Raw genomic sequence first — 14,617 nt, forward strand, 5'->3', positions numbered from 1 at the left:
AGGTAGGATAACATACGCATGCACACATACACACACACACACACACAGAAACACACAATTGCTACTTCACAAACTGCTAAAGATCAAAAAAGAAAGAAAAATTGTAAAGTATTCGGGGTGGGAAGAGAAGACATAATATCTTCGAAGGAGCAACAATCAGACTAATGGCCAAGTTCTAAACAGAAACAATGGCAACCAGAAATCAGGGGAAAGACATTTTTTAAATGCTGGGAAAAAAATTAAAAAGCCAAAATGGCATTCTATACCCAGCAAAACTATCCTTCAGAAATGTAGGTAAAATAAAGACATTTGTATGTTAATAAAAACTGAGCAAATGTGTCACTAGCAGACCTGAAGTATTAAAGGAATTTTTCACACTCAAGTACAATGACCCCCAACTGGATGTCAAACTTCAAGAAGAAAAAGAAGAACATCAGAAAGGAGTGACTTTAACCCACACTTCAACTCAAATTCTCATTCCAATGAAATAATTTGGTTTAAAATATAAGTTCACATTAAATGAAATATAGACGAGAAGAGGTGAGCTAGAATTTTACAGCTTAACACCACGTAGACATTGTCAGTTTAATTTTAAGCAAAATTAAGTTTTCAAAAAAAAAGAAGTTGGGCTCTGAGAGTCACAGGTCAAAGACAGCAGTTGGCACGTAGGAGTCCAGGGTTACGGCTGATTGTGTTACGGCGAGTGGGCGATAGAGGACATGAAAACTTGTGGAGATGTGGAAGTCGGAAGCCCATGGGCAACAACTGTGCTGCAGGGGTTAGGGGTCACGCGTTTGTGGGAGATGTAAGAGCCCGGGATCGTGGCTGACAGTTTGGTTGTGGTGGTTGTGTCACAGAACTGAGGGCTGAGGTCACGATTCACCTGAGGTAACAGCGGTTGAAACGAGTGCAGAGGGCAGTTAGGATTCCTGGCCCCCAGGCCCCGCCCCTCTCGGGTCCGCCCAGCGCGCGCCGTCTCCATCGCCCCGCCCCGCACGCCAGGCCCCGCCCCGTCCAGCGCTTCGAACGCGAGGCCGCGGGGTCCGGGCGAAGAGCGAGCGAGCGAGCGGCGCAGGGACCCCGCGGGCGGCTGGGGCTTTCGCGGCGCCCGCTTCCCCTCCCTCCCCTCCGGCTCTCGGGACCGCCGGCCGGCGCCGCCTCCCGGGAAGATGGCGCTGCACTTCCAGGTCAGTGCGCTCTGCGCCGCGGGTCCTCGCTTCGCCGTCCCGGGAACCCGGTGGGACGCCGGGATCTGGAGCCTGAGGGCCGAAGACGGCGGTGGAGGCCGCGGGGCCGCTGACGAGCGCCCCGGGGACTCGGGCACTGGCCTGGGCTGCACACCCCGGGCCCGGGCCCGAGGGAGGGGGACCCGAGCCTGGGGCGGCGGGTGGAGGGGCAGAGGCCAGGCTCGAAGCTCGCCCCTCGTGGGAGGTGCGAAAGCTGAGGACCGGCGCGAAGGGCGGTTTTGGTGGCTCCCAGGCAGGTGGGAGCTCGACCCGGTCACACCAGCCTTCCCGCCGCGTCGCCAGCCCACACACAGTTGGGACTGAGCTCGAGAGGGGCCCTGGGTCCGCCGAAGCCGCGGCGGTAGCAGTTGGACTTGAATTGGCCCGAGCGGGCCGGGGCCGTGTCTGTAGGGAGTTGCGGAGCAGGGCTCCGCCGCAGCCTCATTGGAGGAGGGACGCGGGGCAGGGCGCGCGCGCGGAGCGTGGAGATGCTGAGGATGCTGCAGGAGGAAGGCGCCCGTGTTCTCGGGCTGCACCGGCATGTGCATCCACTCATTCATTCAACAAACATTTATGGAGCCCCCCCCCCCCCCCCCCCCGTGTCTCAAGCACTGTGCAAAGTTCCGGGATAAAGGATTCCATCATTTAACCATCCCTGCCCTCACTGAATTCAAGATATTTAGAGTACATGTGAGAAATGATAGAGTTAATCACCGGATATCATGGGAATATTGAAAAGGGGCAGCCCACCGTGAGTGTGTGTGAGTGTGTGTGTGTGTGTAAGTGTAAGCAGTGAGGCAGAGCTGCTATGCTGCTCAGACGAGATGCTTTGAGCTCCCATCCGTCCACTTATTTTTTTGAGTCCCTACTTTGCTGGGCATTGAAGATACAGCTCTAGCAGAACTTTACTCTCAGGGAACTTGGACTCCAGTGGGTCTTGAAAGAATTGTAGGAGTTGGCTGGGTGAAGAGGAAGGGAAGGGTGTGAAGGCAGAAGCACAGTGTGAGCCGAGGCAAAGAACTGGGGAGGAACACGGCACACTGCAGGCAGTTCTGTCTGGCTGGAGCACAGGGTTCATGTAAAAGGGAAGGGAGCGGGGATGCAGTGGATGTCAGGAGATGACCCGGGAAATTTCAGGATTTGGTGACAGTGTATCTAAGTGACACGTTCCCTTTGTGCGTTTCTTTGGGCACCCCGTGGTCAGACTCATTCCTTATTGATTATTTCAAAGGGTTTTTCTTTCCAAGCAGCCACTCTCCAGTCAGGTAATTGACAGCTTCAGGATGTTATAGATTAGGAGGTGGCGAGCCCCACACATTATCTTCTAACTCCTTGCCATTTGAAGGGTCTCCAGGTCAAAATAATGTTATTTATTATCACTTTAGTAAATATGCCCTCTGGGAAATGTTCACAGGAAGAATCTCGCAGGGAGGACCTGGGGATTGTAAATAGGTAATCAGATGTCCATCGTTCCGATGTAAATCTTGAGGGTAAATTAGAAACTATGGTGGAAATTTGGAATATTTTCAGACTTGTAAAGATGATGCATAATAAATCACCCAGTCCTGGAAGACTTCTTCATACTTAGGTAGAGTGTTGGAAAACTTAGGTGCAGATGCCAAAACTACCCATGTTGGTTTCCTAGTAATGGATTTCACAGTAACCGTGGACAGCTTAAAAGTGGAGTTGGACAAATAAAAGATCAGATAGTTTTGGGGACCAGAGAAAAGCTCCAAAACTTCGCAGTTTGAATTCTTTTCAGCCTATAGGCTCGTATTGTTACCCAGTTAAAGAGCGTTTATTAATAATAATAACTGGTGGCCAATAATTGAATTTTCATATGCTCATCGTAGATTTTTAGCCCCACAACTTGAGAAGTGTTTATATTTGTATGCATTTTATTCCTGAAGACACTGAGTCTTAGCACAATTGTGACTTGCCCAAGGCTGTAGGGTTAGAGTGGGTCTAATAACTCATAATTTCATATTCTTTCATACCCATATCATGCTGTCACCTGTTCAACAGCGTAACTAGTCAAAAATTATGCCATTACGGTGATGAGTAAGGAAGTGGGTCTGTGTAAGGTGAGGCTAGGGCACTTCTCCACAATCCTTTTCACATCATGACATGCAGAAAAAATGGTAATTGCATAGCTCATAGACAAACTGCCCACAGTCTAAAACCTGGCTGCCCTGAGGGCAGGGGGATCAATATCTCAGGCATACCTATAACCCATTTAAGGCACTGCATTTGGTCAGGAAGCTGTGAGTTCAGGTACTGTGTCCCAAAGCGAGTAATGGATCTGGGTTATCTGAGAGGAGACAGTCCAGATTGGGGGTAAGGGACAGAGTGAGGAAAGTTAGAGTTGGGAACAAGTTAGATGTAGGCACTTAAGATAGAACAGAGGGACCTTGATGAGAAGCTAGATAACATTAGGCAAAATTTAGGGGACCTAGTTGGTTGATCTGTTTTGCTCACAGGTTGTTCCAAAACCGCGGACGATAGCCATGCTTCTTACTACCCGTACCCAGCCAGGCTACCTGATCTGGATGTGATTGTGAACTGTTATATTTGAACGTGATGGTGACATGATGACAAAGGGGTTTAGGAATGATCATTCTGGCAGTATGGACTTGAATGGGAGAAACTACAGAGAGAAGACCAGTATGGTGTTTTATAATCATCAGTGACAGAGATCATTTACAGTTTATTGTGGATCTGCTGTGTACCCGGCACCGGTTTAAGCTTTCACTCATATTTTCTATCTTAGTCTTAATTATTTTGGAAAGTGGGTATTATTTCAAAATCATATTTTTCAATTTCAGCAGTGAGTTTTAGAAAGGTTAAATAGTTTGCTTGAGGTTACTTAATAGGTAAGTGGCAGAGTCCAAAGCCTCAACTCTGATTCCCAAAGAAGCCAAGGAAGAACCCAGGGCACTAGAGACCACACTTAGAAAAGATTGTTCTATTGCTGTACAGTCTGTGAATGTCATGTACAGACGTTAAGTCTGAGTCTTTACTTAAAAAAGAATTGATAGGACTTTATGACATATTAGGTATGTACCTGGAATTAGCCAAACTCGAGGCCTCAGGGCACAGTTTGCAAAACTGCTCTCGCTTTCTGACATCGGTTGCATGTTTGAAGTTTCCCTAAACTATCCTCAGGTTTGATAGTTTGTCAGGACTCACAGAACTCACTGAATGTGGTCATGCTCGTGCTTGCGATTTATCACCAGGAAAGTACACAGCTTAAAATTGATTAAGGGAGGCATAGGGCAGAGTCGGAGGGTTCCAAAACAAAGCTTTTATTGTCTTCAGGACACGTTGCTCTCCCAGTGTATATGTGTGACAATATGTACTGAGCATTGCAAATCAGGGACGCTCCCCCTAGCTTTGAGTTCTGGAGTTGTTATAGATTGATTGATTGCACATGTGATTGATCTCTTTAGGTCAACTGATAACTCTGTGATCCAAACTCTCCACCCTAAAACATATGGTTGGTCTTTCAGGTGTGGCCAGCCCCCAACAATGGGGGTATCCCTTCACCCCCAACCTGAATAAAAACACTCCTATCAGGTATGACATAGATTATCTCCCAAAATCTGAGGGCAAAGGCCAGACTTTTCTTTGTGCAGGTCAAACTCTTTAATTGTACAGGAAGGACTAAGGAGAAGGAGAGCCAAAGAGAACATCCAGATTGTCAATCTAGATACTGATCTAGACCTCTGAAACCACCAAAAGAAAACAAAGGGACATTTGAGGTGGAAATCTGTGGGAAATAAGTTTGACTCATTTTCTGACAGTTGGGGGTTGTTTTCAGCCTCTTCCTGCATTTCCCAGAGGAAAGTCCGCACTAGGGCATCACCTGCAGGTAGGTGATAACTGAAGGAAGGGGTGGTAGGATGGCAGGGTGGCGAGGGGACACCATGGACGTGGGGCCTATAGACTTGTGTTTCGCTCAGAATTGACCATTTACTCTGTCTGATCTTGAGCAACTTATTTGTACGAGTATGTTTGATCTCTCAGCCCCAGTTTGTCTGTAAAACAGGGTTCATATACAAGGGAAGGCTGTGCTAAAAATACTTTACAGGAGTCTACTTTTCAAAATTGGTTTAAAAATAAAAGATGGAAATACTTTTGTAAACTCTGAAGTACTAAGATACTATCCGATTCATCGTAGAAGGAAGCGTTCCCAAAGGCCCAGGAATAAGCCTTCGGGTATGCTCAGGAAAAGGTGGTAAAGGGAGGAAGAAGCAAAAGTTTGGGGGAAATGAACAACTTCAAGATAAAGGCATTTTTCTATTAATGATAATTAAGAAGCTTCATTCCAAAAGGCAGGAAAGATATGGAGAAGTAATTGAAAAGACTTTTAAGTTGAATTGAGGTGGGATTATTGTGGTTCATTGATTTGTTTTTTATGAAAAGGGGACATTTTCCCCCTAGAACAAAAACCTTCATTTTTTTTTAGCTTTATTGAAGTATAATTGACAAATAATAAACTGTACATCTTTAAACTGTGCAGTTGGGTAAGTTGTGACATATGTATATTCCTGTGAAACCATCACTGAAATCAAGATAATGAACATATCCATCCCCCAAAGTTCCCTTCTGCTCCTTTGTAATCCCTCCTTGCTGCTTCCCCATCCTGTTCCCCAGCTCTCCTCCCTCCCCAGCCAGAAACCACTGAGCTGCTCTCTGTCACTGTAGACCCATACAGCGTAAGTCTTTTTGCCTGGCCTCTTTTACTCATCATTTACCTGTTGATAGATACAGGTATATGTGTGGGAATTACTGTACAGAAAGAAGTCACATCATTTACAGGTTAATTGTATGTCAATTGGAAAGGCCAGAAATAAGGACAGAATAACTTGGAAGCTCTTTCTTTAAACTGTAAGCAGGATTATGTCATTGTCTCCGAGGTTGTGGAAGTCATTTTTATTTGATAGATGCCCAATAAGAGTTAGGTGATGTCCAATTCTACTTGTTCTAACCTATTATTTTTATGGGCTTCTGAGGTTGTTAATAAGCCATGCAGAAGCTTTAATAACTCAAGCCTGATTTGTCAACAAATCAAGAAGGGAGCCATTTCTCTGAGGCATTCTCACGTTAACCGTATTCTCTTCCATCAGTGTATAAAACTAAGGTGCGAATTTATCAATTCACTGTGAAAAAAATAAAGTCTCTCTTTATAGACAGATTCTTGGGAGAGTCAAATGCTAATCAGAAGATTACTTGGTCAGTCAGTAATCACCACATTGTGAGTTTAACTGTTTTAAATGTTTAGATAATGCTTTTCCACCAGGGTAAGGATCTTTGTGTATGTATCCTTTTCTCTAAAAAGATTTAATGTGCCAGGCATCTGTTTAATTGTAATAATTACAATGAAAGAATGACTTGATTTTTACCTCTTTGTTTCAATCTTTTGGAAGAGAAAGTTCAAAAACCTTTCCCTGTTTATCTTGTACTGCCTTTCAGTTGTTAATAATTTGAAATACCTTAGGGGGAAAAAGGGTAATTGGTAACATTTTAGATTTAAACAGATACTATTCAAATGTACTCCAGACTTGTTCTGTGTCAAGGAAAAGCAGACAAAATAATTTTCCAGAATTTTTCCAAATAGATTTACTTAGGTACCATCGATTAATTAATAGTATTATTTGTATTAGTTTCCTAAGGCTTTTGTAACAAATCCACAAATTGAGTGGGTTAAAACAACAGAATTTATTCTCTTAACACTTATGGAGGCCAGAAATCTGAAACTAATGTGCCAACAGGGTTGGTTCCTTCTGGAGGCCTTGAGGGAGAAAGATTTCCGTGCCTTTCTCCTAGTTTCGGATGGCTGCTGCAATCCTTGTGTTCCCTGGCTTGTAGATATTAATACATCACTCCAGTCTCTGCCTCCTCCTTTGTATACATCTGCATCTCAAACGTCCGTCTCCTTTCTCTTATGCCTCATTGGATTTAGGGCCCATCCTGAATCCAGGATGATCTTATCCTGAGATCTTTCATTTAAGGATTTGCAAAGACCCAAGTTCCAAATAATGTCACATTCAGAGGTACTGGGTGTTAGGACTTGGACATATTTTTTAGGGGGATATAATTCCATTCATTATGATATTATTAGGTAATATTAATTAATAATAAACAACTAGCCTTTATAGTGTACACTGTGTGCCAGAAGTTATGTGGCCCTGACTCGTTTAATCTTCCAAACCTATGAGATAGACACTATTATTAATCTCACTTTTTTGCTGCCTTTTATTTTTAAACAGTTAGGTCTTATTACTATTTCTGGCCTAGTTCTTTTTGTACTCAAAGTCTACTTCTTCACAGACTCTTAGATCTAGCTGAATGCAGCAGAATCAGTTTATCATTAACTTATTTTGGGTATTATCAGTTCTAAAATTCAGCCCTTCAAATTTATTGGATGAAAGAAGACTTCTGAGCTCTATCGTGATTTAGGAGAGGGAAAAAGGTAGCTCTTCTCATTTTTATATTTCTTACCCTTGGAGAAAATACGGGAATTCATATATTTTCATGAGATTTTCTATGTATTTTAATATTATGAATAGTATATAGTAGTACTTGGAGGACTTGTTGGGCCAATTCCGGGGTGTGTGGTAGGGAGGATATTTAATTCTGGATAGGGACGTGGAAAATGCCATAAAGGAGCTAAGGAGAGAGAAGTGAGAAGAATAAAGGGAGCTAGAGGAGGTCTCATTTCATTGTTTCTTGTGTATTCCTATTAAGCAAAGGTATAGATGCATTTGAGAGAATGTTTGGACTAGTGTAGTTGTAAGGCTGCCACATAAAAATTCAGGCCAGAAAGGATGAAAAATAACATTTCTTTACGAATACCCCAGTACCTTCATATGCCCAACTGACATTGATCTCTGTGCCTTTTTTTTTTTTTTTCCCTCTAAAAAATAATTCTCTAATTCAAGTTCAAAACGAAGTAGTTTGTTTTAGTAAGATGCCTTGAACAAAAAAAATGTTTTTGGCCGGAGGAGTGCTGAACTCATTTTTAATTTTTTGTTTTCAGATTGTATTCATGTGGCCTGTATCTTCAGTTGAGATTATATTTATAAACAGAATGAATTCTTCTTTGTGCCCATAAAATAGGAGCCAGCGACATGATAACTAGTTACTACACTGCTAGCAATAGCATGGGGCAAGTCATAGTTCCTGAAAATCATGACAGAGTTCATTTGCCAGCAGCACTATGAGTCATTAGTTCAGAAGTCCCAAATCAGCATATATTTATAATTTTCTTTCTTATAGATGGAACCATTGCAGTTCTTAGAATTTGAGAAAGAATGTAAATTGGCATAGTTCCTGCAGCTTATGCCTGATAACCACTCCCCCTCCGTCTCTGTAGCTTCGTTGGTGTCTCCTCCTTGCTGTCCAATCACACTGACCTTTTAATGCCTTGAAATGATTAAGCTCTGCTCTGGGCCCTGGTAAATGCTATTTCTTGGCCTGGACTGCCGTCTAGTCTTTCTTCATCTGGCTCACCTTTCAGGTCAGCATAAATGTTATTCCTTCAGGGAAGCCTTTTCTAACTCCTTGGATTAGGCAAGTCTTCCTCTTTCTATACTCTTACTTTTCCATCACAGAACCATCAATTTATGATGAAATAACTTGGAGGTAGGAGGAAGGCCTGTTTTGTTCACCACTGTGACCCCTCTTAAATAGTGATAGCTCAATAAGCATTTATTGAATTAATGAATCCAGGCATGATATTTGTATCCCGTTTCCTGTGATTAATATATTTACCTTATTTTTTTCCACTCGAGTAAAAATGGTAATTTTTTTTTCTTCTCAAGAGTTTGGCTGAACTGGAAGTGTTATGTACTCATCTCTACATAGGGACTGATCTTACACAAAGAATCGAGGCTGAGAAAGCCCTCCTGGAACTTATTGACAGCCCAGAATGTCTCAGCAAGTGTCAACTTCTGCTAGAACAAGGAACAGTAAGTATTTGATCACAGCGATTCCCCATGAACGATCAGTAGATAAATCTCATTCTTAATGAACTCATGTAGGTTAGCAACGATGACTGACAGGTATTACCACATGTCTTTTTACTGTCGTTTTCTTCACTGTCAAAGAGATTAATCAGAGAAAGAATTGGAAAACAAACTTAGAGAAGTGCCCAGGAGGTGAAAATAGGCATGAAGTGAAAGTGTTGCTTGATTCTTCTTGGCCCCTCTTTGTGTATCATATCAGTGGGCAAAATTTATATTTTTAGAAAGTTGACTGACAGCTTAAAAAAAAAAATCTAAGGTTGGAGAGGCAGGTTGTAATCAACTGTGAAACATGAAGGAATGATTCAGAGGAATGCTGACTCCCTTGTGCCTGCCTCCCTTCTAGATTCTCATGAATGGCTATTCTTCCAGCAGTTATTTAGCACATGCTTAAATGTAAAACCAGATGCTGTGCTACCTCCTTTCTTACGTTGGTGCATTAAAGTAATCATACTTTAGTTGGGGAGATATAGATGCACAAATGAAGAACTCTGAAATGATATAGTAAGCCATCCAATAAGAGACTGTATGGTCTAGACCAGAGGTTGGCAAACTTTTTCTATAAAGTGCTAGATTGTAAATATTTTAGACTTTGTGCGCCCAGAGGCAAAATCAAGGATATTTTGTAAGTACATCTATAAGAAGAGACAAAAACAAATTTCCACAGTTTTATTGATGAAATTTGAAATATAAAAATTGAGTACAGTTGTTTTGTTTTTGTTTTTTAACACAGGTCTAGTAATGAAAACAATGGAATTATTTGGGGGGAATAACATTTTGCTTAATTGGGTTCAATATTGATTGCAAATATTCATATGATAATACTGATCTGTAATGAGATTTTACATATTTCATCTTGGGAAAACGTCTTTTCACACAGATGGGTACTGCCAAATAGATCAGTACTTGAGCATATGATTTTAATTAAGCATATTCATCACTTAGAAGGCATTTATAGAATTCTATTAAAACTTTTCTTGATATTTGCCTTTTAGAATGTCAATACATTGCAGATTAATCACTTCCAATTGAAGGTTAGGTGGAAGCTCCTCAATTGCTCAATTAAATGGATTTTAAAATATAGGAATTTCTTTTGCACTGCATCAAAGTCTGAAAAATGATGCTGGAACTGTAGTTTGAGCTCAGAAAATATACTCAGGGATAGAGATCTTGCTACTTGTTTTAACTTTTGGCGATGTGGAAGTGTATAAAGCATCTTGGTACTACTTGTGATTCAAAAAGTGTCAGTTGTTATTGAAATGACTTTACTGCATTATAACTTTTGTAAGTACTGAGCACTGTTTGCCTTTTAGGCAATTTTATATCTTTAGGTTGAATTCATTAAGAGACATTATCAAGTTTGCAGCAAAAGCCAATTCCCAAAGCCATTTAGTATTCAACAATAGTGGTTTAGAATGGTTCTTCTCATTCATAAAAATTTCAGTCTCAGCCCTGAGCTAAAAAAAAATTGCAGTGAAACTTTACCACTGGTAAGCTATTGAACTAACTGTGTGGTAGGGCAAATCAGCGTTTTCCGCTTCTATTTCTGACAGACATTTACAGATCTGGAGATAAACTCGTGAAAGTGAGTTGAAGTCCACGCTTAACACCACCGATTCATCCACATTGATAGATTCAAATATTTATGACAGCCCTTTTCTACTCCGCATATATTTACCACCACTTGTGACACACCTTAGCAGATACTACTTGAGGTTGTACAGAATTAATGTTTTCTCAACTTCTTTAAAAATATTCTGGCCTGTAATTTCACACAGACTCTTCATAGTAGTTAACTCTTTAGTCTCTTCAGACTTAGCACTGATTTCTGGAATAAACAGATAGTGTCAGTAACAGTGTGAACAGTATTAGTAACGTCTGTCAACTTATCAAGAACTAGGAAGAACCTCAAATCAGTTGCCTTGTTTAAAATCCACTTTTGATGTTGCTCAGATGTCTTCAGTTATTTGAGCAGTGTTCCCACAGGAAGGCCAGTCATCTGAAGTTTATTTTTCCTGCACATATAACTTCGGCTATGACAATAAAACAGTGGTGATTTAATGAACTATCCATTGGTAAGTGGCTTTCCTTGCTTGGCTAACAAAACAAGCCACTTCGAAAATTAACTTTGATTGCAGCTTATTTTATTTTCTATTTTTGTGAAGAAATTCTTCTGTGATAAGATAACTGTTTTAAATTTTCTACTTTTTCTGATTGTTAATTTCCTGTGAATTAGGAATATTGATTGACATGAGTGCTTAGTCTGATATTGTCAGCAATATTATATTGTATTCTTTTAGGGCAGCTATAATGTCATTGCATAAAAAGCACATTGCTTTGCTATCTAATTCAGTAACAAAATAATCCATATTCCACTGTACCATAAAAGTGAGACTTTGAAGTCCACTTTTATCTTTTCTTATTTTGACACGATGGGTCCGCACTGGGAATAAGAAAAGGTTCATGTTATGTCATGGTGATCCCCATGGCGCTCTTGGCACTGTGGGCTGATAACTGCATCACGGTGCTGAGCAGCGGTAGGAGGCATTGAGCCATATACGTCCGTCTGAACTATTCAACTCCACTGTCATAATGTGAAAGCAGCCCTAGACAATATGTAAATGAGTGAGTATGACTCTGTTCTCACAAACTTTATTTATGGACACTGAAATTTGGATTTCATATATTTTTCACATGTCATGAAGTATTGTTTTGATCTTTTTCCCCAATGTTTAAAACAGTCAACATCTTTCATAGCGCATGGCCTTTCAGAAACAGGCAGGATTTGGTCCATGGGTCTTAGTTTGCTGACCTCTGGTCTGGAGAAAAAAAGAAAGGAGTATCTTTACAAGAAATTGCTGAGGGTGTAGTGAATAGTAAACTGAATTTTGAAGGATTGAATACACTATTAAGACAACTGGTAGCCAGAGAAAACACAGTCGAACATGGATCTGAAGGAGTGGGGAGGTCCGTGGGAAAGACAGTGACAGGAACTGAGAGAAGGCCGTTGTGGTCAGAGGACAGAGAAGAGTGGAAGCAGAGGAATGTGAAGAGATAGTCAGAGGCCAGAACGTGCAGGACTGTGTAGACATGGTAAGAGTGTTTATTTGAACTTGCTCATAATCTTTTTTCTCTCGATTGCTTGCTATTGTTTGAAGAGGCTGCCTACTCTTTCCTTGACTGTTGAACTGTTATGAGGGAGTGTGTGTGTGTGTGATTTTTATCCATTATAAATTTACCAGTTTGGAAAACCAGTAAGGTCCCCTTTATTGCTTAGGAAAAGTTCCTATCATAGTGTTTTAATTACTTTAAATTCATTTGTGATGATAATAAATAAAACTTATTATTCTTTGCAGACATCCTATGCTCAGCTCCTTGCAGCAACATGTCTTTCAAAACTTGTTAGCCGAGTCAGTCCTTTGCCAGTTGAACAGAGGATAGATATCAGTAAGTGATTTATTATGCTTTTATCAAATTGTATTTTAAAAACAAATTTTCCCTTTCCAATATGCTAAACTCTTAATAGGCATGCAAGTGACTTGATTCTGTCATTTTTAAAGATGCGTGGTCATATCTCCTTTACCCACCTAGGGATGAACAGTGATGTGTTCTACAGCAGTGTGTCACCAAAAAGCACTTGTTTAGATAGCATTTTATTGTGTGTACTATTAACTAAGATTTGTACTTTCTCATTTTATCCGCCGAACGTATAAGGTAGACACTATCGTTATCCTCCTTTTATACAGGAGGAAATTAGATCTGATAGGCTCTGTAACATGCCCAAGATCACCCAGCTGGGAAGTGGAGCTGTGATTTAAACCCACACAGTCTTTGGAGTCCAGGCTCTTTGCCATTGTCTCAAGTTCATATATGAGAGTAAAAAAGTCAATTCTCCAGTATTTCTCAGGCTGCTGTAACAAAATTATCCGAGCTGCATGTAAAATCAGCAGATTCCTACGTATTAGGAAGATACTGTGTGTATGGGTGAAGCGTGCTGAAACCACGTGTGGTTGGAAAGCTGATTCTACAAAGTAGCAATATATTTTTCAGAAGTAATGCAGTTTAAGTTTGTGTGTGTGAGTGTGTGAAAGTTTGCTTTTCATATGAACAGAGCTCTGATAGTTAAGGTATGGGATTTGTTTTTTTGTTACCTTTTTTTGTATTAGAAAGAGACTATTGACTAATTTCTGCTTTCCAGTCTCAAAGTTCACATGATTCATATTTGTGTATCAGAAAAATTAAAATGTGTGTGATGGGTCTTTCAGCTCAGTGTTTGAATGGTCAGCTCACACAGTGATGTGTCATTTGCCTCATATGTTTGACTGACGTTTCCCTCAGCACCCGCAGTCAGAAGCACTCCTAGAGGAGGCTTTATCTATGCACTCGTGGACTTGTGTGTTTAAGAAAACAAAGGAGACAGTTACAGTTTCAAAAATAAGTATTCAAACATTTTAAACCTAAATCATAAGACACTGTGATTTTGTTTATTTGACTAACTTTTATACAGAGTAACTTTTTAGAGCAGTTTTAGGTTCACAGCAAACTGAGCAAAAAATACAGGGTTCCCATAGACCTCTTGCCCCGACACGTATATCTAGCCTCCCCCATTATCAGCATTCTGCACCAGAGTGCTGCAGTTTTTATGGTTGACAAACCTATATTGACACATCATTATTACCCAAAGTCCATAGTTTATGTTAAGGTTCCTTGGTATTGTGTATTCTGTGGGTTTGGATAAATGTATAATGTCATATATCCATATTATAATATTATACAGAACAGTTTCACTGCCCTAAAAATCCTCTGCGTTCTACTCATTCACCCCTTGCTCCCCTCTAACCCCAGCAACCACTGATCTTTTTACTGTGTCCACATTTTTCCCTTTTCCAGAATGTCATGTAGTTGGAATTGTACAATGTGGAACCTTTTCAGATTGGCTTCTTTTACTTAGTAATACACATTTAAGGTTCCTTCATGTCTTTTCATGGCTTGGCAGCTAATTTTATTTTTTTTAGCACTGAGTGATATGCCACTGTTTGAATATAGCACAGTTTATCCATTCACCTGCTGAAGAATATCTTCATTGCTTTTAAGTTTTGGCAATAATCGGTAAAACTGCAATAAAGCAAGTTCTTGTGTGGACATGTTCCCAACTCATTTGGGTAAGTATCAAGGAGAGTGATTGTGGATCACGTGGTAAGAGTATGTTTACATTTGTGATAAATTGCCATACTGTCTTCCAGAGTGGCTGTACCATTTTGCATTCTCACCAGCAATGAATGAGAGTTTCCGTTGCTCCACATCCTTGCCAGCATTTGGTGTTTTCAGTGTTTTGGATTTTGGCCATTTTAATAGGTGTGTGGT

General features: G+C 40.8%; 1 protein-coding gene across 8 annotated transcripts in view; it reads left to right on the plus strand.

Moving 5' to 3' along the window:
* Positions 1-1,004: 1,004 nt before the first annotated feature.
* RANBP17 (RAN binding protein 17) overlaps positions 1,005-14,617 on the plus strand; it is a 255,550-nt gene continuing 241,937 nt past the window's right edge. For 7 of the 8 annotated variants that reach the window (XM_019741153.3, XM_074313890.2, XM_074313893.2 and 4 more), the window contains exons 1-3: positions 1,005-1,187; positions 9,053-9,199; positions 12,610-12,700. In XM_019741153.3, the coding sequence (XP_019596712.2) occupies positions 1,170-1,187; positions 9,053-9,199; positions 12,610-12,700 (256 nt within the window). In that variant the 5' untranslated portion in view covers positions 1,005-1,169. The remainder of the gene's footprint in view (positions 1,188-9,052; positions 9,200-12,609; positions 12,701-14,617) is intronic. The other variant, XM_074313892.2, reaches the window with a different exon arrangement.

This window comes from Rhinolophus sinicus, chromosome 5 (genome assembly GCF_057876585.1).
Source record: "Rhinolophus sinicus isolate RSI-liver-muscle chromosome 5, RSI-T2T, whole genome shotgun sequence".
Lineage (NCBI taxonomy): Eukaryota > Metazoa > Chordata > Mammalia > Chiroptera > Rhinolophidae > Rhinolophus > Rhinolophus sinicus.